Consider the following 27,479-nt stretch of genomic DNA (forward strand, 5'->3'; position numbering starts at 1 on the left):
CTCTGACAAGTTTCTGCCTTACACAGGTTCCGGGTCTCAAATGTTTTTCTATATTTCCTGATGAAAATCTTATATTAGGCAAAAAATGGGTTATGTGTCAGCCTGTTTATACATTTTCTGTGCGACTATTCATTACCTCCTAGAAATTTAACATGATTATTTGAACAAGAATCATCAAGATAAACAAGGTCAAATCCAATCTTTTCGGATAAAAGAAAATCTAATACCCTTTAAAAATGACTTGCTACAGCTGTTCCCTATAATAAAATTTAGTGTTTTAAACGGCTTCCCAAACTCTTGCTTTTAATTAACCTAACACCTTCCTCGACTACTTAAATGCTTCTGGTGGGTTTTCTGGCCAGACTAGCAGTGAGATTTGAGAAGAATTCTAATAGTATCCTTCAGGGTAGGTGAACCAAAGGGCCCTAAGATTGGCCCTTCTTTCTTGCTGTAGTTTTCAGAGGCTTGGTTGCTGCCACATGAACAGGGTTGGAGGTTAGTGTTGGTAGAGTCTTTGTTGTAGCCACATCAGCAAAGCACAGTTTCTATGGGCTTCGGGATCTGGAAATTCCCTTACCACACACAATCCATTTTAACGTGGGACTCTGGTTCAGGAACGGATTCCCAAGTCCCAGCAGATGGTCCCAGAAACAGTGTTTTATGATCTGGTTTCAGTTAATTCTATTAAACACCTCCGCCCCCCACCTTGTGTATTTAGAGGTTCCTTTCAGAGTTTTTTTTTTTTTCAGAGTAGCAATCACTCGTGGTAAGGAAATTACGACTGGTACTTAGGTACATAGTGTCTGCTGTTTCAGCGTGAGGATTTCAATCTGACTTCACCGTTTTTTTTTTCCTTTCTAAGAGTGCTTACAAAAGGGTCTGGAAAATAGGAGATGGGAGTGAATATAGATGACAAATGATTTAGGACAAGGGAACAAGCAGAAAATTGTGAATAAAAATATCATTAGAGGTGACAGGATGATGCAAGTAATTTAGCACTTGAAGGAACCCAAGGGGAAAGGAAAGGATGACAAAGGAAAGCTCAAAGTCTGAGGCTCAAAGGTAGCATGTCTAAAAGTATTTCAGAAAAATTGACATCTTTTAAATAACACACATGTTCACACAATCACACACACACAACCCCAAATGAAGGCTGTAATAAAAAGACCCTATATGAGACTGTTTAGGCATCATCTAACTATTTTAAATATTAGATATCTAAATTACCTATGATTCTAAAATAATAGACATATATGTTACAGTAGGATTTCAGGAAGACATTCTGGCCAGATCTCAGTATGAGGAAAAGCTGTGCTTCTCCTGATTATATGTGTTTGATTTTTCTTACAAACACTGTGAACCTTGTCATGAATTATGATTACTCTTTTCTTTGGCCACTGAGAAGCTTAGAACAAAATTTAGTTACAATACAGGACTGTGTAGCATACACATTTTTGTATGTTTTATTTTTCTCTGTCTTTTTTTTCCCTTTTCTTTAATATTCCTAAATTACTCATATTTATTCTTATAAAAATCTAGAAAATCCTTTGTGGAAGGAAGTAGATGTATAACTGATATCTATATACAGAGATAGCTGTAACATTCTGATATGCTTCCCGTGCAGCCATGTGCTTATTTATAGATGGTCCTCTCCCTATACAAAAAAAAAAAAAAAGTTGCTACCAAGTTGATTCTGACCCATGGCAACCCCACTGTGTCAGAGTAGAACTGTGCTCCAAACAGTTTTCTATTGCTGATTTTTCTGAAGCAGATTGCCAGGTCTTTCTTCCAAGGCACCTCTGTGTGGACTTGAACCTCCAACATTTAGCAGCCAAGTAGTTAACTGTTTGTACCACCCAGGGACTCCTCTCCCTCTGAAGATTGCCATTTATGTCAGCAACTACTGAGGACCATTTAAAACCTAAGTGTTCGCATGTTTTGAAAGAGGACTGTTAGTGAGGAAACTTCCAAATGATCTCTGATTTGAGATTTAAGAAAAAAAAAATTAGAAGATACTTGTGAGACATTTGAGATTTAGGGTCGAGACACTGTGGTAAGGGCCATAACAGTTAACCTTCAAACGTCTGGGTGTTCCATGGGAGAATGATGAGGTTTGAATGAAAGCCCAAAGATTGTGCGGGGAAATCTGGAATTTAGGTTTACCTTTTTAAAAAATAAACACATTAAGAATTCAGACACAAGACGTTCATTTTTGTGTTCACAGGTGATTTTAAGCATCTGGCTCTACAACTCCAAAGAATGGTTTGACATTATGTTCTAAGAACAATGTCATCCTTCTCACTCTAGATGCGTGAGCACATGCGTGTGCACACACACACACAAACACACACAGGCAATCAGAAAAGGCCTGGTGAAACAGATAGCAAAGTCTCACAAGCACACATACACAAATATAAGGACTCCGAGATCATTGCATCATATGACTCAAAAGTGCTGACTACAAATAAATACTTTAGGTGGCAAAGATATACAATCCAGAAGACCTATAGCTTGTGATGGTCCTAAAAAATTCCTCCACCTGGGCTAGGCTCTGTCTGGCCATTTGAAGTTAGGTGTGACCATGAGCAAATGGCCTTGAAGAGATGCAAGGCATGGCCCCAAATCACTGATTTCTGCACTTTTCATTTGGTTGTGGGTAAAAATGTCTGCCTAGACTACAATTCCCCCCAATGAACAGCAACTGTAAGAAGAGAACAATTACAAAGCCATAGCTGCTCTCTGTAAACCAGGCTAACTTTAAAACACGACACAGAGCAGTGTTTCTCAAAGTGAGGTCTTTGAACCACCAGACTCAGAATCACCCAGAGGCTGGAGAGGGCTGTTAAAATTTTTGACTTCTGGGTACCATCCCACACCTACTAACTCAGAGCCACAGAGCTAAGTCAGTATACTTGATTTAAAAATATTTTAATATCCACCCCTGTCATGGATTGAATTATGTCCCCCGAAAAATATGTGTATCAATTTAGCTGGGCCATGATTTCCAGCATTGTGTGGTTGTCCTCCATTTTGTGATTGTAATTATATGTTAAAAGCATTAGGGTGGGATTGTAACACCATCTGTGCCCAGGTCACATCTCTGATCCAATGTAAAGGGAGTTTCCCTGGGGTGTGGCCTGCACCACCTTGTATCTCTCAAGAGATAAAAAGGAAAGGTAAGCAAGCAGAGAGTTGGGGGCCTCATACCACCAAGAAAGAAGCACGAGGAGCAGAGAGCATCCTTTGGACTCAGGGTCCCTGTGTGAAAAGCTCCTAGTCTGGGGGAACATTGATGAGAAGGCCAACAGAGAGAGAAAGCCTTCCCCTGGAGCTGATGCCCTGGATTTGGACTTACAGCCTACTTTATTGTGAGGAAATAAATTTCTCTTTGTTAAAGCCATCCACTTGTGGTATTTCTGTTATAACAGGACTAGATGACTAAGACAACCCCACTACCCTGCCCAGTAATTAATGAAAACGATTGCTTCAGAAACTATGAAACAAATAAAAGATCATGGTTCTAACCCTGAGATTTAATTTTCTAAATTTTTAGAAATGGCAGAAGAGCCCTAATTTTTTTTTAGGGATAACAGATGGAAGAAGTTAAATTATGAGCAGTAATCGTAGAACACAGCAACCAAATCAGAAAGCCAAATTCTGATTCACAATTACTAAAGTTTGAATATAAAAAAAGCAGGCTTTAACAATAGTGGTGGTGTTGTTAGGTGCTCTCAAGTTGGCCCCCAACTCATGAAGACCCCATACACAAGGGGATCGGAACACTGTGACCCAAAGGGTTTTCAATGGCTGATTTTTTTTGGAAGTAGAGAACCAGGCCTTTGTTTCTAGTTTGTCTTAGTTTAGAAGCTCTGCTGAACCTGTTCAGCATCATAATAACGCACAAGTCTTCACTGACAGCTGGGTCTGGTGGCGATGCATGAGGTGCACTGGCTGGAATTGAACCTGGGTCTGGCACATGGAAAGCGAGGTTTCTACCACTGAATCTATTAAGTGTGGCCATAAAACCAAAATGAAGTAGGAAAAAGACTAACCAACGTGGAAGAAAAAGCGAGTCTCCTTCTTTTTAAAATGTAAAACTTACTGCCACCGAGTTTTATCCTTCAAGGAATTTTTCCTGGAGCTGTTTCCTTCACTGGGGCTGCTTTCCTCCTCCGCCTCCAGGCTTCGACTGCAGCTCCTGATAATCTGAAAGATGCTATTGACGGTGGACTCCTTCTCTGAATTCTTTAAGCCATTTTGTCCCACTCGTTGTAAGAAATTATCTTGTCCATTGTAATCCGCTACAAACTATAGAGAAATACATGGAGAATTTGCTGTTTCAACTTAATATGATATGCCTGAGAAACCTACTTGGCTAGGGAAACTAAATCCTAATAGTCATAAATAACGGCATTTGTGCATATTTTATCAGAGAGAAAGCAAGAACCTCCAGGAAAAACATTGTTTTCATTTCACCACATGAAATGTCGAAACTCACTCTTGTTTCCACTAAGACAACTTTAGTCCCTCTAGGAGCCAACACTCCACTTTGAATTTAAAACACAAAAAGCAATATTATTTCAAGGTTCCCCAGGGAGAAGATTAGCCAGTTTACAGAGGAAAGGCAAGGTCATTTTACCCTTGTAGTGAGAATTGCGGAAAAGCAACGACAAAAGAATATTATTCTATGGAACTAGATAAAGTTACTGGGACCCAAGGAAAACATTAAAGAAAGGTGACATTTTAGTTTATTTCCCATATATCTTATGGTAACACAAAGGCTTCTGGGCCAAGAATGCAGCATTCCCTCTTCCTGAGAAGTGAGAGAACTGGTGTGGGGGAAGCTTGGGAACTTGAGGTTCCCTCCTCCGTTTGTTGCACTTTTATTCCAGCTCATAAGCCAGAGAGATGCAAACTGGAGCTGTAACCTGTACCTGCCAGGAGCTCTCAACAATCCAGGCACCAAGGCCACGTTTTTGTTCCAGGTGACACAGAAGAAGTTGTTTTAGCAGAGTCTTCTCAATCCCACTGGGAAGGGGTATGTTTGTGTGTGTGAGTGAGAAAGGTCAGCAGTAAGTGTTGTCATCACAGTAAGAATGACCATAGATTTGAGACTTCAAGGTATGGACACCTCAAAATTATCCCCAAGGTTCTCCCCATTTTAGTACCTTCTGTCATTTCTAAACACCTTACAGGGATGTTTCATTATCTTTCCCTTCCAGTTTCTTAATGTCCCTTCTCTCCAATGCCCAGTGTCTTGAGTCACAGCTCATACCATTCTCTCCACATGGGAGTCAGGAAAAAGAAGGAACAAGCCTGGGAGAATTGAGGTCACTGTGACCAGGAGCCTGGAATGCATCTTTAACACGGAGGCACCGTTTTCCCAGTGTCCTCCCAAAAAGGATGAAATAGCACTGACTCCTCCTTTTCTTTGTTCTCACCTAACTTTCTTTATTCTCTGTATTCAGACATTCCCAACCATTATGAGAAGAAAAATCCATCAACCTTAAAAAAAAAAAACAACAAAAAAACACCCTTTTCCACGTGTACTTACACATTGGCCCATTAAAACAAACCTAATGTTTTTAAGCCAATGACAGTGCTAGCCGGCATTCTTTTTTCCAGAACTTTCAAGGACCTATTTGTTATCCAATAAGAGCATAACAACAAATAACTCTGCATTTAATAAGTTATCCCTTCCCACAGGAGTGGTGAGGCAGGTGTCAGCATGACCCTGACTCATGATGATTTTGAAAGGCCTCACCTCTAAAGTCTCTTCTTGGGAGTTGTATCGTGGGCAAAGCTTCATGAGGCCAGAGGCTCCATCAAGGACTTCGCAGAGCTCCTTCAGAAACACCCCACAGAATGGAACCACCTTACAGCCAGGAATGTGCAACGCCCGGGTCACCACCTTCTTGTACTCGCAGGATGATTCGTGCTGAGCCATGGCATCCTTCAGGCTCCTCATGGTCTCAATGTCAGACTGGTCCATAAACTGCCACATTTTTAGGACTTTTCTTGACCTATTACAAATAAATGACTTCTTTTGTGTGTGTGTGTGTGTTAAATACACATGTAACAAAACACTTGACATTTCAGTAATCATCACATGTACAGACCAGTGACATTAACTATGCTCATCAAGTTGTAATTATCACTCTTACCCATCGACAGTTTTTTCCAGTGTCCAACGACATTTTTTTCTAAGAATGAAGAGAAGTAATATAGTTTACAATAAATCACCTGAATTCCATACAAATTCATTCTTTTGACCTTCCAAGTTTCCTTTAGTTTTAATACTTATTTAGGATTCAGATCCACCTACTTCACTAAATGATATTAATATTATTTTTATAAACGGAAGCTCAATATTAATTATTAATATTAAATAGGGCAGAGCAAAACAGATACAGGCATGTGAGATAAGTTAATTATTCAAACTAAGTTGGGTCTGAAAGACAAATTCAACCTAGGCCTCCCTGGGTTATCCTAAGGCCATTCTTGTATCAACTGAAATCCCTAACCTATGGTATGTGGCTGTCAGTCTCCAGGATGGCCTTCAACAATCCACACCTCCTGGTATTGATGCCTTGTGTAATCCCCACCCACAATGAATCAGTTCAGTCCTATGTGACCAAGGCAATATGGCAGAAGTTACAGGGTGTGACTTTTGAGGCTAGGACATAAAGGGCATTGCCGCTTCCACCTTGCTCTCTTGGATTGTTTACTTTGGGTAAATCAGCGGGCATGCTGTGAGGACAGTCACATCCACATGGAGAGGAAGTCAGGTCTCCAGACAAAAGCTAGCACCATCTTGCCAGGCAAACACAGAAGGATAAAACCAAAAAACCCAAACCCATTGCAATGGAGTAGATTTTGACTCACGGTGACCTCATGTGGTACAGAGTAGAATTGCTCTATAGGATTTTCTTGGCTGTAATTTTTATGGAAGCAGTTCACCATATCTTTCTTCTTTGGAACCACTGGGTGGGTTCAAACCACCAACCGTTAGGTGAGCAGCCAATTGTAAACTGCCTGTGCCACCCACGCTCCACACAGAAGGATAATCACCATTAAAACAGACCTTTTTTTAAATCATAACTTGATCATTTTTTCTTAAAAGTAACAGGATTTTTGTAGAAACTTTATCACAAATAAAACAAAAATCCCCTAGATGGTGCCCGGCTACCACCACCGAATGCTCTGGCAGGGATCACAATAGTGGGTCCCAGACAGAGCGGGAGAAAAATGTAGAACAAAATTCAAATTCACACTCACACAAAAAAGACCAGCCTTGCTGGTCTTACAGAGACTAGAGAAACCCCAAGAGTATGACCCCCGGACACCCTTTTAACTCAGTACTGAAGTCACTCCTGAGGTTCACCCTTTAGCCAAAGATGAGACAGGTCTATAGGGCCAACAATAACACACGTGAGGGTAGTGCTTCATGGTTCAATCATGCACACAAGACTAATGGGTACACCAACCCAAAAGCAAAGGCAAGAAGACAGGAAGGGACAGGAAAACTAAATGAATGGAAACAGGGAACCTGGGGTGGAGAAGTGGAGAGTGTTGACACATTGCAGGGCTGGCAACCAATGTCACAAAACAATCTGTATTGTTTAATGAGAAACTAATTTGCTCTGTAAACATTCACCAAAATCATAATTAAAAAGAAATAAAACAAAAATCATCTAGGAGAACAGCCTCCTGTTCTCCCAATACTTTTTCCATTTTTCCCTTCCTCCCATACACCACAGCACTGAGCCATGCCTGGTGCATTTGTAGGATCATTCTAAATGCCAGTGACATGATCATTTGAGTTTATTCTTACTAAGGAAATTCAAAAAGAAGAAAAATGTCCAACTCTAGGAGTTTTCCTCTTCTCCTCCATCCCCACTTCATATGCAGGGACCTGGAGAGTCAAAGTAAAATCTCTATACTGCTGTGAAGCAAGATCCACTTACAGTGAGAACCTTCAGGGGGAAGGTGAATCTTAGTCAATTACAACAAAAACAGTTACTACTTATGAAGTCTTACTATATGCTGGACACACATGCTAAACATTTTCTACTCTTTCACTGAATCTTCAGAGCAACCCTAGAGGTAGGTGCTTTTTATTATTATTCCCATTCTCCAAACAAGGAAACTGACGTTCAGTGAGGTCAAATAACTTGCCCAGGTGACACAGCTATTTAATGATGATCAAACAAACAAAACAAAACCCATTGCCACTGAGTCGATTCCAACTCATAGTGACCCTATAGAACAGAGTAGAACTGCCCCATAGAGTTTCCAAGTAGCACCTGGTGGATTTGAACTGCTGGCCTTTTGGATAGCAGCCGTAGCACCTAATCACTACGCCACCAGGGTTTCCTTAATGAGGACACCAGGACTTAATTTCCTGTCATTCTGACTGTGTAACTCAAGCTTTTCCTCATATACGCTGTCTCCCAGGGCAGTGAGGGGCAGCAATTTATGCCAGATCCCCAAGGGTGAAAAGGAATAAGGCGGGGAAACAGTACTGGCAGAACGGCGATCTTTGTTATTAGCTGGATGGAGAATGCGTAAGAACAGGATATCATAGTGGTTAAGAGTATGGGCTCTGAAATCAAGGCTGCCTGAGTCCTAGCCATGCCAGGTGACCTTGGTGAATGATCTAAGTTCTCTAAACATTAGTTTCCTCTTGTATAATGTAGGAATAATAATAGTACCTACCTCAAAAAATTATTTTGGAATTAAAATATATAATGCATGAAAAATGCCTAGCCTAGTGCTTGGCATACAGTAAGATAGAGAGAAAGAGAGACAGATATAGGTAGATAGATAGATAACAGTAGGGTGTATGGAATAGAAAGGAAGGAGAGATGGCAGTGATGGGGCTGATGGGTTAAGCAACCAGGTAATTTCATTCGATTTGGCAAGAGCATGGGATCAAAGCAGACACAGTTAAGTAGGATCATGAATGGTCAACAGGGGCTGAACTTGTGACATCTCTGATGGACAAGGCTTGTGGAGCTAAAATAATCACTGCAAACTGAAGCTACCCTGGCAATGAACTTAGTGCCATTCAGCTGTTAAAAGGAAACTATGCCCAGATAAACACATTACCTGAGGCCAGCCAAGAACTCCATGACAGCGTTGTAGTTGCCCATGTTCCAGCAGCATTTGGCCACATGCACCAAATACGAAAAGACTTCCCGCTTCTCCTCCATGGAGCCTGCCGCGAGGATCAGCCACGTCACCCAGGAGCTCACCTGGAAAATGAAGAGGGGAACACCCACTGAAACGATGGCCTGGAAGCCTGATAACTATTTTTTCACAAGAAACTCTTTTTTGGTATTAAGAAAGCAAAAGACCCAGCCAAGCACTTCCTTGTTATGGCATTCTGAGAAAGTCACTTAACCTTTCTGTATCTCTTCATCTTTAAAATAAGGAAGCTGGAGAAGGTAATTCATAAAATCCCTCTCGAGCTATAAAATTCCATGAGACTATGGGAAAATAAGGCCTAAGGATAATTTTGATTTAAATATATTTGAACTATCTTTTACAAATGCATTATTTATTATGCTAATCAAATGAATCAATAATAGTAACTAATACTTAAACAGCACACACTACTATGTGTCTGGGTGGTGCAAACAGTTAGCTTGCTCTGCTGCTACCTGAAAGGATGGAGGTTTGAGTCTACCCAGAGGTACCTTGGAAGAAAGGCCTGGAGATCTACTTCCAAAAAATCAGCCACGGAAAACCCTACAGAGCACAGCTCTACTCTGATACACACGGGGTTGTCATGAGTTGGAATCTACTTGACGGCAACAATTTTTTTGTTTGTTTTAGTATCCCAGGCATTGTTCTAAGTTCTTTACATATGTTAACTTATTTACATCTCATGGCAATCCTAAGAGGAAGGGGCTATATTATCTTCCTTTTATATACGAGGAAACTGAAGCAGAAAGGATCTAAGGGACTTGCTTAAGGTCTCCAACCAAGAGGTGGCAAAGCCTGGATTTGAACTTGGGCATCTGAGCCAGAGTTGCACTATTAATCACTTACTCAATGTCTAATGTGTATACACGAACTCCAATGTTCTCCAACTCTAGGCTTAAACTAATTCTAATGTGATTTTTTTTCCTACTACACAGGGACTGGGCTCTAGTATTTACTAATAATCCTCATATAAATCCTCCCTTTATGCTGTGCCGCCTCTAAATCATCTGAGAAATCTCTAAGGTTATTTCGAGGCTGCCTATACTTTGGTGCGTGGACACTAGTGTTTGTGTAAGTTACTGTTTCCATCCTGGTTGATAAGCTCTGTTATTAACAGACCAAAGCCTTGCTCTTGACCCCACTTACCCTATTTGCTGCACTAGGTTTGGCAACTCATGTCCCCGGCCTGGGAGAGTGAGGCCCGAACACATGGTTCATGGTGACCCATGACAGTTGCAAGAAAAAGAGTTCAAGGTCCAAGGCATACTGCTTACAAGCTGACAAAGTGATAAGACTTAATGGCATTTAGTGCCGGCAGAGGAGCCGTGGTGGTGCAGCAGCTAAGCATTCGACTGCTAACCAAAAGGTCAGCAGTTCGAATCCACCAGCCACTCCTTGGAAACTCAACAGGGCAGTTCTACTCTGTCCTACAGGGTCGCTATGAGTCGGAATCAACTTGATGGCAACAGGCTTTTTTGGTTTCCTATAACAGAAATACCACAAGTGGATGGCAAAGTGCTGATGTTGAACATCACTTTTCTATCCCTGCACAGAAACAAACAGGGAAACAACAACAGGAGTTTTGGTCATAAAACAGGGCTATACTCTGGTATCAAGGAGCCCTGGTGGCACAAATGGTTAAGCGCTCCACTGCTGATGGAAAGGTTGGTGGTTCAAACTCACCCAGCAGCTCAGCAGGGGGAAAACTTAGTGATCTGCTTCTGTACAGATTACAGCCTGGGAAACCCTGTGGGGCAGTTCTACTCCATGACAAGGGGTCACTACGAGCAGAAACTGACTCAATGGTATCTAACAACAACAACAACTTGGCACCAGCCAGGGGCACTGGAGTAATAATCCGCCTCTTCTGAAATCAGTTCAAGTGAAATAGGACAGGCCACCTGCCACCCCTGAGCCCAGCCTTGAGCCCACAGGGCTCCAAGCGTGCAACTCTGCTGTCCACCTGCTCTGAATTTCACTGAGCAACGTCGGGAGAACAAATTTGGAATCGATCCCAAGGATGAGCTCTAGTCTAGGTCATCCTGCAAGGAATTTCAAGCGCCTGGGGAAGAAGATGACCATTTGTTCCCAATCTCCTGGGCCTGCCCTGAGCACTCCAGAGCCCTCTGGCATTCCCAGAGCCAACAATTCTCCTGAAGGTAAACCCCTCTTAGGTACCAAATATCCACAGCTAAGAGCAATCCCTGCTCACCATCTCCATGCTTTGTGCCCTCACTTGGTTAAAAGTCACCTTTGTTCAAACCCTGGCTGTGGCAAGCCTGCCAGAGCAAGAAACTATTTTGCTGACAGAGACTTAGTGTCCTGGTGCTTCTGCCCAGTTCTTCATTTAGTAAGATTTGCCTTGATGAGCCCCATCTGCTATGGGAAATCATCAGCAAACACTTAGCATCACAAACTCTTCAACCCTTTGAGCTGGAAATCCAACTGCTTTCTTTACTGAAAAGTTAAAATGGCTTCCTCAAAGCCACCCAACTAATTAGTTGCTGAGGCTTCTGAATATATTCTTCCTATGGATTCAGGTCCTTTCTTGTTAAAACTGATGAAAATCAATGTCTCTGGAAAGTCACTGTTCTTTCAGGTTCTTCTTGTGCCATGTAGTGACTTACTGGGCCAGTGGGCCTGAAGGGGTTAATTCATCTCCTCTGGGGGTGCCTGCTTCAAAGTGCAGGTGGAGACCACCACTGGGTTCCTGTCTTAATCCTGATCATGCAACCAGACTTATTTCCTATCAGTCCAATCATTTTCCATATACTTTCCCACAACATGAGGAAAAAAATAGCGATACCATATTTCACATGGAAACCTAATTTAAACCAACTGTTCCATCTCCAAGTGTGAGTCCCCAGGGCCTGGTTGTTGAGATTATGTAAGCACTGTTATCATAAACACACTCACGTGCGCACACACACACACAAACACACACACTCCCCAACATTTGTTTACAGACTTCAGGGACTATTCTTACTACAGCCTAATGTATTATAATTTTGCACGCATTAAGTATTGACAGCATCATCTCTAATTATGAAAAAATAAACTGCACCAAAAAGGAAATGAGGATTCCGTGACAAATGTCAATATGTTGCCCAAAGCATAAAAGGTGGTCTCATGTTTACTATGTGGAAAATGGGATGTGTTGCCAATCCAGAAGGAATTTCTGGATACTGAAATCACAGAGAAAAACATAAAAATCATGTAAATGTCAAGCACTACGACTCAGGCATAGAAGCGTCCCTAGAAGGAAAAGGTGTTAAATGTGGCAGATTATTTTGTCTTGTTTCAATGGTCAGCATGGAATGAACAGAGAGTCTGGCCCCCGGCCCAGTTCTTTAAGAGCTTCTCCAAGAAAGCTCTGTGCTTACCCCAGTGACTCCAACCTCTTGGTTGTTGCTGTTGTTAGGTGCCATCTCAACTCATACTGACCCTCATGTGACAGAATAGAACTGCCCTATAGGGTTTTCTATGCTGTCATCGTTACGGGGGTAGCTCTTTCTCTCGTGGAGCCGCTGGGTGGGTTCAACCCACCAATTTTTTGGTTGGCAACCAAGCACTTAATCGTTCCTCCACAATCACGCGGCTCCGAAAAATTTTTTTTTCCTTTCTCTGCACTTTTAGGTCTAGCCAAACTGAACAGCTTGCTCTCTCTTCTCCCATCAAATACCTTATTGGCATCACACTAACTTTGTTTGGAAGGAATCTTCTTGCTCCATTCAAAATGACCTTTCCTTGGTTCTCATTTGTAAAGGCCAGTCATTACCTTGGTCCCCTAGGCCCCCGTCCATTTTCCAGGCTCACCTCACCTCTCCCACCATACCTCTGCTCTCAGCGGTGTTAAGCTTTTTCTCCTTTCAGGGATTTTGTATTGGTTTTTCCTTCTTTGGAAAGGCTTCCTCATCACCCCCCCTCCACTCCCTCCCCACACACTTTTTTATTGAGCTAATTTCTCCTCATCCTTTAGGCAGAACTGCCCCTAGACCCTGTAATCAGGGTTGCTGCTCTAGGACCTACATTTAGAGGGTCCCACACTGGCCTTGATCCAGCTGTGCTCCTCTTCACAGAATGAGAGGTCCGTGAAGTGGAGAGGTCAATCACTCACTTCTAGATCATTTACCCTTTGGATCTAGGGCTCCCAAATTCCCTGTCTAAACAGCCCCAAGCCCATTTTTGGGTTTGCAAGGACCTCTCACCTGGATCAAAGCCCTGAAGTGGGACCAAGAGCTACCAAGGTGATGGTGGTGGTGGTGTGAGGATGGAGTTTGACCTCGAGGCTTTAGGGTTTTCACATGTGCACATGAGCCAGGATGGGAAGAGAAGGAGGGCAGACCACAGGCTGGGTCCTCTGTTGTACTTGTGGCCTGGCCCCACTAACGTCATGGGCAGGGCTACCTTCAGGAATCAGATGAAAACCTCACTTTCCTCAGGAGAAAGTTCCTGCGTTATTGCCTGGACTAGGTCCATGTGCTGTGCATTCCGTCAAGTCCCACTTCTCCTTGACCCCAGTCTCCATGCACATTCGGTGCCGGGTCCCCCATGAAGGCAAACTGGGTCTGCTGTGTTCATAGGTAGCAGTGGCAGCGATCAACTGAGATCCGCCCACAGTAAGTGCTTAAAGACAGTTGGCAAATGAATGAATGAATCATGCTTACCTCCTCTAGGGAGGCTTTTCTTTCCTTCTTTTTTTAATTTGAAGATCTATACGATTTTAATTGGCATACATATTTAAGTGGGAAAGGCATTAAAATAGGGAAACCAAACAAAGGTTTGCATTGGGCAAATCTGCTGCAAAAGATCTCTTTAAAGTGTTTAAAAGCAAAAAGGTCACTTTGGGGACTAAGGTACGCCTGACCCAAGCCACGGTGTTTTCAATCACTTCATATGCATGCAAAAGCTGGACACTGAATAAGGAGGACCAAAGAAAAACTGACGCCTTTGAATTATGATGTTGGTGAAGAATATTGAATATACCATGGACTGCCAAAAGAACAAACAAATCTGTCTTTGAGGTAGTACAGCCAGGATGCTCCTTGGAAGCAAGGATAGCGAGACTTCATCTCACATACTTTGGACATATTATGAGGAGGGACTAGTCCCTAGAGAAAGACATCATGCTTGGTAAAGTAGAGGGTCAGTGGAAGAGAGGAAGAGCCTCAATGAGATGGATTGACAGTGGCAGCAACAATGGGCTCAAGCACAACAATGGTTGTGAGGATGGCACAGGACTGGGCAGTGTTTCATTCTGTTGTACATAGGGTTGCTATGAGTTGGAACCGACTCGATGGCACCTAACAATGAAAACAAAGATTAAAAAAAGTAGAAATAAATGAAAATGGTATGGTAGTTCTGTGTGCAACTAATGAAAGGATTAGGTGGAGAAGGCAGATGAACTGTATGTGAAATCTTAGTTTGATAGCCTGTAAGAAGTCATTATGGAGCACAGGTGGCACAGTGGATAAGCTCTTGGCTGCTAACCGAAAGGTTGGTGGTTCAAACCCACTAGCCACCCCACAGGAGAAAGATGTGACAGTCTGCTTCCATAAAGATTACAGCCTTGAAAACCCTATGGGGCAGTTCTACTCCAACCTTCTGGGTTGCTATGAGCCGGAATCAACTTGAGGGCAACCAGATTTGGTTTTTATTTTTGTTTAAAGAGTCATTGTAAGTTTTTAAACGGCAAAGTGATACAATGAACGAATTTGTGTAAGGATATTTACTTAGCAGGGTATGCAATTTAAATTGGAATAGGGGTCATTCTAGAGTCCTCCAAGTAAAGTCATTCTTAGTTTCTATATGTTTAACTAATCAATGAAATACTGCTGGTTTTACTTAGAAATGCCTTTGGTGTATGAGCCATGGCACTATCTTAGTTCAGAATAGCACTCCCTCTTTCCTGGATCCTAGCAATAACTTCCTAACTGATATCCTTCTTTACAGTCTCCTCACTCTCATCATGTTCTATACTACTACCAAAGGGGTTTTTCTAAAAACAGGTTTAACCATGCTTCTAGTCTGCCTAAAAAGTTGTTGGGCTATCTTTCAAAAACAAACTCCTAAGCATATTATCCATAGCCCTTTACAGCCTAACCCCATCCAACCTCTTTAGGTTTGTCTAGGAAGGCTTTCCTGATGGCTCACCTAGCACCTTACTTCCAATTTCTTCCTGTTTCTCTATGACTATATAAAATCTTGAGCGCAAAACTATGTCTGCACTTGGACTCTTACTACTGGTTTATTTTTGTTACATTTGTGTGCCTGACTCTATCACATGGTCTGTTTGGTCTCCCCTTCCAGACTCAAAGCCCTCAAGGACAGAGACCATCTTTCCCACATCTCCAGTTTGGGGATGTTCAGGGCCCTCTGGCTGACAGGCAGGCCACCCCGGGTCCCAAGAGGCAGTGGGCAGGGAGGATTCTCAGCCTCCAAACTCTCAGAGAGATTTGGGAAAAGGTCTGAATGAACACTGCCTACTGCTTTTCCCAGGTCCAGAATAAGGGGATAAATGACTTTCTGCCAAAAAGTTTTTTTGAACAGGCTGAGCAGAAGTTCTCATAGGAAGATGATTCTTTGTAATGTGTATCTGGTCACCCTAACTGCAAAGGCTGGGCTCAAATGGTGAAAACTAAAGAAGACAATGAAAGTCTAGACAAAGGTAGGTCTCAAGTAGTTTATATGCAGTAGCACATCTATACCTGTTCTCCATGGAGCTTTACCAACATACCTGTGAACTAGTGTGGGTGGGCACACACACCTGCCCACACAGCACTCCTCAAAATGTGGAACAACTTACATCAGAATCATCGGTGCTGGTGGTGGTAGGGTGATTGTTCAAATGCAGATTCCAAGGCCTCACCTAGTCCTAGATATCAAACTCTTGAAGGCAGAGGCCATCACTTATTCATGCTGGGGTCTCAGTACTGAGGATACAGTGGCCAGCATGTTACACATGTCCAGGCATCCAGATTCCAATGCCTCACCTAGCCCTAGATATGAGACTCTTGAAGGCTGGGGACCAGGAATCTGCATTTTTAGATAACTCCCTGGTGATTCTCATGCATGTTGACATTTAAAAACTAGTGCAGGGGTAGAGTGTTCTTCTCCACCCTTGAGCTTTGAGTCAGAGCTCAAGCACCAGTTTCGTAGTATCAATCCGACTTTGTAAATCACGCTCTCTAGCCTCACATTGAGCTAACTGTACCTGAGACTTGGGCTGCAACCTGTTTGGAACTAGGAAGGAGAAGCCAGAGGGAGGCAGCATAGAACACGGGTGGAGAACAGGGATCCTGGAGTTGGGTGGACCTGCACTCAACATGCAGTTCCACTGTTTCCTTGTGGATGTCCCTGTGGCAAGCCACCTAGCCTCTCCGAGTCTCAATTCCCTTTTCAGAAAACGGGAATAATACTATTTGCGTTTTCGTTCTCTGACAGGTTTCTGCCTTGCACAGATTCTGGCTTTCACAGGTTTTATTGTATTTACCTCATAAAATTATCAAGCGGGTGAAATTAGAGATATTACATAGATCTCAGCAAAATACTTAGCAGGTAGTTAAAGGCTCTAAATGTTTACTATTGTGACTCCTACTGCTGCTGCTACTACTGTTACTACTATTCCTATTGTTTAAGAAGCCCTGGTAGCGAAATGGTTAAAGCGCTCAGCTGCTAACCGAAAGGTCGGCTGTCTGAACCTCGGGAGATAAGATTTGTTGATCTGTTCCCATAAAGATTTTGGCCTTGGAAACCTTATTGAGTAGTTCTGCTCTGTCCTATAGGGTCGCTATGAGTCGATATTACACAGTAACAACAACTACTAACGCTGATTGTACAGAAGCTGAATTCCAGGGAACAGAACATGTAGATTCAGAAGACAGGAACTTCTAAGACCCTCTTCCTAACTACAAGGATGGACCACAAAGGATCTGTAATTGCCCTAGAAGGGTTTGCTCCCTGAGCATCCTTTCCTAGTAGGAGGGTAACTCACACATGCCTCTTTTCTGAAGGCTTCCCTGACTCCCCGTTATGAATAAAATATCCTTCTTTCTATTATAACCACCCAATTCCTTATACATGTAATTTAATAGTACCTTGTCGCAGATCAGTTTCCCCAACCAACTGTAAGCTCCTTAAAGGAAGAGGCCATCACTTATTCATGCTGGGGTCTCAGTACTGAGGATACAGTGACCAGCATTTTACACATGTCCAGGCATCCCTCTTTGACATGGAGTGGTGGTGAAGAGTCTCTTGAATTCCTTGTCTGGCTTGGCACAGTTTCACTGATGACTCTCTGCCTAGGAGAGACACCGAGGGGAGAAGGAAGGCCCCCAAAAGGCTCCTGGAGAATTCTCCCTGAATTGCATCACAGTGATCTACAAAACAAACTCTAAACCTCTTTTTTGGCCTTCAGGGCTGGTGTTTCCCGGTCCAAACTTGTATCTTCAGCATTAATTCTTACTGCTGCTGGTCACTCTTTTCTCTACCTGACATTCCAGTCCTGCTGTGTTTTGTACTGTTTCCTATCTCTATGCCATTGTTCAAATTGCTTCCTTTTGTAGTGATATATAGCAGTTTATGTTTGTTGGTTGGCTATGGCTGTCTAACATCTCTTTGGTGAATAACCCTGTGCCCCATCTTAATCTATACAGATTACATGAGGCTGATCTAACACTGTCTTCAGGCCTGCCTGATCTCAGTGATTCATTCATAGATGGGTATGTGATGCAAGCCAGGCCAACTAGAGCCCCTCTTGATTCTTTTGCTGAAACTATCAGGAAAAAAGGTACATTCTTTTCATCGAACCATAAACTGTAAAGATATAACCTGGGGCTGTCGGCAGCCATCTTTGCCATAATATCAGAAAAACCTGTCTGAGAATGAAGTCAACACAAGGAAAGATGAAGACGGATTCTTGAGGACATTGGTCAAATTCCTAGATTCAGCCATATCCGAAGTTCTCTGATGATTCCATACACATAAACCAATATACCTTTTTTTTTTTTTTTTTTTGCTATTGTTTGAGCAGGCTTGAGTTGAGCGTTATTAGCTTGCAACTGAAAAAGAAATAGTCCTGACAAATATATCTTGGCTTGAGATGACCTTCCCTCCTCTCTTTGAACAACCACTTATTGAGTATCATATGTGCACCATGTACCATGCTGGGTACTCATAAACGATACAGATGTAGTAACTGGCCTCAGGTAGCTAGAGCCTTGTGGGGGGAAATAACATTAAATTATAATTAATAATTATAGTATGATTGAGTAAGTACAAGGCCCATTTTGGTGGTTACATCTTGCCCATCTCCGGAAGTTCCAGTCTTTCTGCCATCCCTGTTGCCCTCCCAAAGCACTTTATTTATATCTCTATCACAGTGCTTATTTTTTCCACAACAATGACTATGTGCCTGTGAATTTGCTGGGAACTATGCTAGGCATGGGGGGCAGGAGGGGCTGGAGCAAGCATAAGAAAAGTAAGACAGCATACCAGTACTCTGCCTTGCAGTAAAGCTAGTTGTGTACATGCCCACATATACACAAGGAGGGAGCTGGTAGAAAATAAAATGCTTTGCATGTTTCCCTGAAGACACATCTGTGGGAAGAAACAAACGGTGCTGGCAACTCACCAAGATCAATGACATCCTAGCCCTACTGGACACTGGTAGATACAATAGATTGGTAAAAAAAGAAGAAGATTATTCAATCTGCTGTCTGTTTAGTACATATGTGCAGGAGTGCAATTCTGTGAAAGAAACTTGTTAGTGAATAAAGCTGATGAAAACCAGAATTCCATGCAAATCACTACTTGTATAAGACAAGACCATGGAAACTCTATAGACACATCTGAACGTCCTGAGGGACGGAATTGCTGGGCTGAGGGTTGTGGAGACCATGGTCTCGGGGAGCATCTAACCGAATTGGCACAACATAGTTTATTATAAAGAAAATATTCTATATTCTACTTTGGTAAGTAGCGTCTGGGGTCTTAAAAGCCTGTGAGCGGCCATCTAAGATACTCCATTGCTCTCGCCCCTTTGGGAGCAAGGAAGAATGAAAATTAAACATGCAAGGGAAAGACTAGTCCAAAGGACTAATAGACTACATCTATCACGGCCTCCACCAGACTGAATCCAGATGTGCCTGGCTAGATGGTGCCTGGCTACCACCCCTGACTGCTCTGACAGGGATCACAATAGAGGGTCCCAGACAGAGCTGGAGAAAAATGTAGAACAAAATTCTAACTCATGAAAAAGGCCAGACTTACTGGCCTGACAGAGACTGGAGAAACCCTGAGAGTATGGCTCCCGGACACGTTTTTAGCTCAGTAATGAAGTCACCCCCGAGGTTTATCCTTCAGCCAAACATTAGACAGGTCCATAAAACAAAACAAGACTAAAGGGGCACAACAGCCCAGGGGCGAGGACTAGAAGGCAGGAGGGGACAGGAAAGCTGGTAATACGGAACCCAAGGTCAAGACAGGAGAGTGTTGACATGTTGTGGAGTTGTTAACCAATGTCATAAAACAATATGTATACTAACTGTTTAATGAGAAACTAGTTTGTTCTGTAAACCTTCAACTAAAGTACAATTAAAAAAAAAAAAAGAATTCTGTGCAAATTAAAACTACAATGAGATACCATCTCACCTTGACATTACTGGTACTAATCAAAAAAAAGAAAATAACAAATGTTGGAGTGGTTGCGGAGAGGTTGGAACCCTCATGCACTGTTGGTGGGAATGTAAAATGGTATAACCACTATGGAAAATGATACGGTACCTCCTTAAAAAGCCAGAAAGAAAGATACCATATGATCCAGCAATCCCATTACTAGGAATATATCCTAGAGAAATAAGAGCTGTCACATGAATAGACATGCACTCTCCTGTTCACTGTGGCATTATTCACAATAGCAAAAAGATGGAAACAACCCGAGTGTCCATCAACAGATGAATGGATAAAAAAATTATGGCATATACACACAATGGAATACTACACAATGATAAAGAATAACGATGATTCCAGGAAATACCTCACAACATGGATGAATCCGGAGGACATCATGCTGAGTAAAACAAGTCAATCACAAAAGGACAAACACTGTATGAGGCCACTATTATAAAAACCCAAGAAAAGATTTACACACAAAGAAAAGCAATCTTTGGAAGTTACGTGGGAGGGGTGGAGTGGGGAGGAGCAATCATTAACTAGATACTAGAGAAGTGCTGGTAAAGGGAAATATAGCACACAATATAGGGGGAATCAGCACAACTTCACCAAGCCAAAGTCATAGAAGGTTCCTAGACACATCTAAACATCTTGAGGGACTGAGTTACTGGGGCTGAGAGCTGGAGACCATGGTTTAGGGGTACAGCTAGGTCAACTAGCAAAACATAGTTCATAAAGAAAATGTTCTACGTCCAACTTTGCTAAGTAGCATCTGGGGTCTCAAAAGCTTGCGAGAGGCCATCTAAGATACATCTGTTGGTCCCATCCCGTCTGGGGCAAAAGAGAATGAAGAAAATCAGACACAAGGAAAATACGAGTTCAAAGGACTAACGGACCACTTGAATCACAGCCTCCACCAGCCTGATCCCAGAACTAGATGGTGCCTGGCTACCACCACTGACAGCTCTGACAGGGATCACAATACAGGGTCCCAGGCAGAGTGGAAGAAAAATGCAGAACAAAATTCAAATTCACTAAAAAAGGGCAAGCTTACTGGCCTGACAGACTGGAGCAACCCCTGAGACTATGGCCTCAGACACCCTGCTAACTCAGAACTGAAGCCACTCCCGAAATCCACCTTTCAGCCAAAGTTTAGACAGGCCTATAAAACAAACAATGACACACGTGAGGAACATGCTTCTTAGTTCAAGCATAGGAGACCAAATGAGCAACACCTGCCCAAAAGCAAAGACAGAAGGCAGGAAGGGACAGGAAAACTGGACTAATGGACACGGGGAACCTGGAATAGAAAGCGAAGCAGGGGAGGGAATGCTGATACATTGCAGGAATTGCAACCAATGTCACAGAACAGTCTGTCTATAAATTTTTGAATGAGAAACTAATTTATGCTGTAAACTTTCACCTAAAGTACAATAAAATTAAAAAAATAAAAAACAAAACCAGAGTTCTGTCTTCTCAACATGTCTGTTCCACTTGGGGGTGAGCGGTAGTAAGACAGTGCACGTGACGGTGACGAATACAGGATTGGAGCCAAGGAAATACAGGTTCATTTCTTGGCTCGGCCACTTAATATTTCTACAACCTTGAGCAAGTTTCTTACCTTCCCTAAGATTCAATGTCCTCACCTGTAAAATAACAAAATATACTGTATCATAGGGGTGTTTTGACTAATAAAAAAAAGAATATACAGATAAGCAAAAAGTGGTATACCCATTCAATGGAATATTATTCAACCATAAAAAGAAATGAAGTTGATACATGTTACAACATGGATAAACACTGGAAAAACATTATGCTTGGTGAAATAAGCCAGACACCAAACATCACATATTATATGATTCCACGTATATGAAATAGCTAAAATAAAAAAATGCATAGAGACAGAAAGTACATTAGCGATTACAAGGGACTGGGAGGAGGGGGGCAACGGGGAGATACTGCTTAACGGGCAGAGCTTCTGTTTGGGGTGAGGAAGACCTTTTGGAAGTAAGTAGCGGAGATGGTTGCACAACACTGTGAATATAATTAATGCCACTGAACTGTACATTTAAAAATGGTTCAAGTGGAGAATTTTACAGTATATATATATTTTACCGCAATAAAATTAAAAGTGAGAGAAAATATACATAAAGGACTCCGGTGCTCTGAGAACAGTACATAGTCAATAAATGTCAACTGATAATGATAATTAGAAAAATAACAATAACCAGCTCTTTCTTCAAGAAACAGCATTTGTGGAAACAGTGTTGGCTTTTGATAACAGTGCCAGCTTCCCTCCTCTGTTTAGCAGAGAAAGACTTCCTGAAGATTAAACCCTCAGAAAGAATGATCCTTCATAACTTTCAAAGGGGCCAGAAAGGAGTGGTAGAGGGAAGGTGGAAAAGGGGAAAGGAAACATTTCAGAAAGAAAATATCAATAGAATGTCTAAGGAAAGTTAGCAGTGAGGGTGGGAAACAGGAGATGAGGAAGGGGGATGAGGGTGAGGGCTGTCTGAGGAGGTGGGGACACATGGCTATGGATTGGTAAGTGGTGAAGTACTTGGAAAAAGAACGCAGAGTCATAAACAGGTACCAAAAGGACAGCTACGCTGAGAACCAGGACCTTTTACCCAGGAAGCACTAAATACCCTGGTCTGCAGTTAATACCAATTTCTTCTGAGTGGAATTAAACCACATCATGTGACACTGGCCATTTCAACATCCTCCTTGCTTTGTGAAAGGGAGGCCATCTTTTCTGGGGAAAGCACAGATCCCATTTCTGACTAAAAACCAACAAAGCTATACATGAAAGGCAAAAAGTCTAGGATGTTCAGTCCAGAGTAAAATTATTTGATGTGCCTCATCAACTACCTAATCTACAAAAAAGAACAATGAACATCCATGATATCATGTAACTGGCTGAGTGAAAACTGTCCTGGCAAAGCAAAGCAAGGAACTTGAAACTCACAGCTGGGAGGAGGAATTCCACTGGGGAAGTCAGACAACTGTGGCCTGGCCCAGGGGCTGGGCTCCTGCATTTCCACACTGTGAGTCATACTTCATTTGTCTTGTCTGTTGATTGTCTACCTGTCCCTCTGCATTTTCAGTTTTGAATCCCTGGTTGGTAGCCACTTGATCTGCCAACTCTGAATTATTCCCACATCTTCTACATATAGTAGGTGCTCAATAAATACTCCACAGATGTTGTTATCCTTTTCTGCTCCAAAGACTCAGATAGAATAAGTTGGCAATGTTTCCAAAACTGTGTTCAGTGGAACATTTTCTACGAGACGTTAACAAGTAGTTTATGAAGAAAGTGTCTGGGACTATATAAGTTTGGGAAATGCTGGGGTAAAGTTAAACAGGTTTCTTTGCTGGCAATAATTCTTGGAGTCTTTAATATGCTCACGTGCACGGTGATTCTCCAAGAAGGGGCTAATATTCAGTGTTTCCCAAGTTCTTTTGATTGTGTAATATTATTTCAAAGGAATGCTAATTAATATCTAGAAGGACCCTGGCATACTGGCACTGGGCTAAACTGGCTGGTCTCTTCAAGCTCCTTTAGCCTGGAGCAGATATATCCTGGGGTTAGAGAATTCTCCCTGCACCTGCCTGACTTGAAAAAACATCCCTTCATCTCTAGAAACTGCTAGGGGTGGGTGGGTTGGGGGAGGTAGAAATAGAAATGGCAGCATAAGGTTCTCTAATTGGTGGTATAAATCTGGAATCAATATGTCATTTGAGGAATTACAAAGCCAAGACATAAAGTGAGATTTTTCTTATAATCAAAAATGAAGAGATTAAGGCATATGGGCATTATTATTTCATGCCCAACACTGTCTGGAGGAAATAGCCTCAGAGAGTGGACCAGCTTTTAGCCATGTGGTTCTACCACATAATGTGACAACTAAATCGATCAATGTTGGAGCTAACGATAATGCAATGTTAGAGTTGGAAAGAATCTTAAAGGTTATTTAGCCCATTTCCCTTATTTTACAGACGGAGAAACTGAGGACCAGAGAGATTCAGTGAATTAACCAAGGTCACTCAACTAGTCAGTGGCAATGCCAGGGCCAGACACCAGGTCTCCTGACCTGAATCCAATGTTTCTTACATACTAGCATCAAAACCTGTTGGCCTTCAGTTATCTTTGTGAAAAGGAATTGATATACTACTACCTCTCCGTTTCTTCCTTCATCCCTCTGTCCATGGGTCTTCTGGGGCAGGTGAATCTGGGAAGAAGTAGTGCATGCCAGAAAGGAGCTAGCCTGGTCCAATGGTGAGGAGGAGGAAAGCTGAGAGCTACAGGAACTGTTAATGACACTAACTTCTAACTCTGGTAGTCTAAGAGATGGCGGAGTGGGTTCTAGTTGGGCAAAGCCCAAGGGACAAAAGAGAGAAGAGTCAGGGCAATGGTATAGCCATGGTTAGACTGAACAGACTCCAAGAGGCAGAAGTGGTGGCAGACCTGCCTGCTGAATTTCAGTAATGCTGGAGGTTAAACTTTTCCCCTCAGCTTTTTTTTTTTCAGAGGTGGGATGCCAGCTGTGCCCTGCAGACCAGCTATGGAAAAGACAGGGCAAAAGAGACCGGAGATTTTGGGGGCAAAATTCTAGGAAAACAGGGAAGAAGTAACATGAAAGAAGTTGAAGCGATTGCTACGCGTCTTCATTAGAGATAGCAGGACAGTGAGAGGTCAAAGAGCCAAGGAAACCCCCTCAACTTTGTGAGGGAAAGAAGATGATAGGAAGAGCCCCCTTCAGGGAAAATTACTGCTAGGATCTCTTTCAGGAAGGGAGAGGGCAGCTGGTCACTGGTTAATTATGGGCCAGGGACCCTGATTAACAGCTCAATGGGCACATACCCAAGGGTCTGAGCTGCAGAAATGCAAACCTTGGACCCTGGAGGCTGAAGAAGTAAGCTTCAGGCCAGCAGTGGAAGGTGATTTATACTGGCGACTGGGGCAATGCATTGGGGACTTTGGAGTGGTTTTGCTGAGTGGACTGAAGTTAAAGCCTGCTCGTTTTCTTTGGGATATTCAGTTAAAGAAGCTCTGGAGTGTGTTGCTAGTTTCTGTAAAAGTGGTAGACTTGTATGGGGCTGAGGGGGAGGGGTCTAGTCATTTAAGAGTTACATGGACACTGACAAGAAGGGCATGGAGACCAAACACCTGGCAGTACTTGTTCTGTAAAGACAGGATGAGTTTTAGCCTCAGAGGGGTAAAACCAACCAGCTGCTGTGGAGTCGATTCCAACTCATCGCAACCCCACGTGTGTTAGGGTATAACTGCGCTCCATAGGGTTTTCAGTGGCTGATTTTTCTAAAGTAGATCACCAGGCCTTTCTTCTGAGATGCCTCTGGGCGGACTCAAACCTCCGACCTTTCAGTTGGACCTCCAGAAGGGTAAAGGAAGGTTTTATATCTGGCTCAAGAAGTCTCTTACTTGGGAAACTCTTAGGGTATAGATGACAGAAACTGAAAAGTAAAAAGCACCATTCAAGTACTAAAAAGTGACACATTTTTACCAAAAAACAAAGACAAAAATATGCTGACTGGACAAATGCCCTTTACTAGATGCTGAGGAGACAAACCCAAGTTTGAAGCCAGTGAGCTGGGTTCAAGTCTCGGCTCTAACGTTTACTAAAACGTTTACTAGCCGTGTAATACTGGGCCAATTACTTAATCTCTCTTCCGTTCCTTCAACTTCAAAGCAGGCATATGAGCAACAGCTACCTTGCAGAATTGTAGTTTTAAAGGAAATAATGTGAAAGTGCTTTACATACTCATAAGCACAGTGGAAACGTCAATTTTACTAACATGGGGCAAGTATGCCATGTATGGCATTTAGTTTTGTGAGACACTTATATTGAATGTCGTGTTTCTTCGAACTTGAATTCACATTTTTTTTATGTCTTATTTAATTTCCCCCGCTGTTCCATTATTCAACCACTCCCTGGTCTCTCTGCTTCAAGATGGGACAAGATGACATCGTTTCTTAGACTCATGCATAGAATATGCCTATTTTATACCTAGCCTCATGCTTCAAATTCTGTATTTATATCTTTTGTGGAGAGGGAAAAAATTTATAGAGGAAGTTGGTTTTTTATGCCTGTGAGGTACTACAGGTAAATTGGCAGAAGTTAATCAAATAGCAAAAGCAAATTTTGCTATGAGTTAATGAGAATGGAGTGTATAATATGAAACAAAGAATATCTGAAAACTAGGTATTTTCATTTTAAGTTGACTGAAAAATTTCCTTCTCTTTTCTCCCATTTTTTAAGTGCTAGAAAACACAAAGATTTAATTAAATGTTTTTATCAAGTTATTTTTCTGAAAAGAAATAGGTACATAATTTTTTTCCTTTTCATTTTCAATGAGTAGACTACAACCTTCTATCAAATATATTCAACACCTGTAGCATATAAACTCAGGCCTAAATTTCCTAAAAGTGCTGGACATGTTTTAGTATTTTAATGATAAAACCCAGATGTCTTGTTTTACATGCCCTGGAAGAAAAGAAACATACAACCTTACAAAGAACGCTCACCATTTTAAATCTGATTAAACTCTACGCCAAACAAGGTCTGGAAAGAGTATGATGTTTGTACAAACAATCTGTTAAAAAAGTATTTTTCAAATCCACTAAAATGTTCTGGAAACTCTTGAAATGTGAACCAGCAATATTTATTTACATTCCACCCTCGCATTGAAGTATTAGTTTGGGGTCTTATCGTGGTGCTTGGAGTGGTCGTCCTGGTGATGACTAGCATGGTTCTCCAACCTGTGTTTCAAGGTTCAACCGGAACAAACCCAGCTTTGTCCACTCATACATATGACAAGACCATTTAGACCCCAGTGGTTCCTGACTGTAGGGGCCTGTCAGAACCAGCTGGGAGAGTTTCTCAAAAATACCCAATTCCAGGTTCCATCATTAAAGGTCCAAATCAGGAGATCTGTCTTTTAAAAAAAGTTCTCCTAAGTGATTCTGATAAAGCCTTGTGTTTGGGAACCACTGATTTAGGGCCCTGGTCATTCTCAAACTTTAACGTGCTCTGAGATTACTGGGGATTGTGTTAAAACGCAAGCTCTGGTTTAGCAGGTCTCGGGTGAAGGCCAGGGGGCAGGTGGAAGGTTCTGCATTTCCAGCCAGCTCCCATACGATGCTGATGCTGATGCTGATGCTCCTAGTTTGGGACCAGACACTGTATGTAGTTCTCAGGTCTTTTCAGTCTCTTCCAGTCTGGAACAGTCCGTCCTTCCATCTTTCCCTGTCTTTCATGTCCTTGACAGTGTCAGATTATAGACCTGGATCTGTCTGATGTTTCCTCATGGCCGGACTTGGGTTATGCCAGAGTGAGGCGAGAGAGACAACCCAGCCTTCTTTCAATAATAGAATGGTAAAGAGAACCAAATAGAATAATATAACCCAGACCAGCAATGAAAATGAATCAACCATAGGTACACACATCACCATGGACGCATTTCAGGTTGAGTGAAAAAAGAAAGTCAGAGAAGAATAAAATACAATTTGATCAAAACTCTCCAGTGACTTCCCATATCATTCTGGATGCTCTTACAACAGCCTACAAGGCTCAATA

The 27,479-nt window shown here is 42.2% G+C and overlaps 1 protein-coding gene across 1 annotated transcript in view; it reads right to left on the reverse strand.

Annotated features, from left to right (window-relative positions):
- Positions 1 to 27,479, reverse strand: part of PLCE1 (phospholipase C epsilon 1) — a 235,555-nt gene that overhangs the window by 86,776 nt on the left and 121,300 nt on the right. Inside the window, 3 exon segments of the mRNA XM_023546914.2 lie at positions 4,103 to 4,308; positions 5,765 to 6,023; positions 9,112 to 9,257. Of these exon segments, the coding sequence (XP_023402682.2) occupies positions 4,103 to 4,308; positions 5,765 to 6,023; positions 9,112 to 9,257 (611 nt within the window).

This window comes from Loxodonta africana, chromosome 16 (genome assembly GCF_030014295.1).
Source record: "Loxodonta africana isolate mLoxAfr1 chromosome 16, mLoxAfr1.hap2, whole genome shotgun sequence".
Taxonomy (NCBI): Eukaryota; Metazoa; Chordata; class Mammalia; order Proboscidea; family Elephantidae; genus Loxodonta; species Loxodonta africana.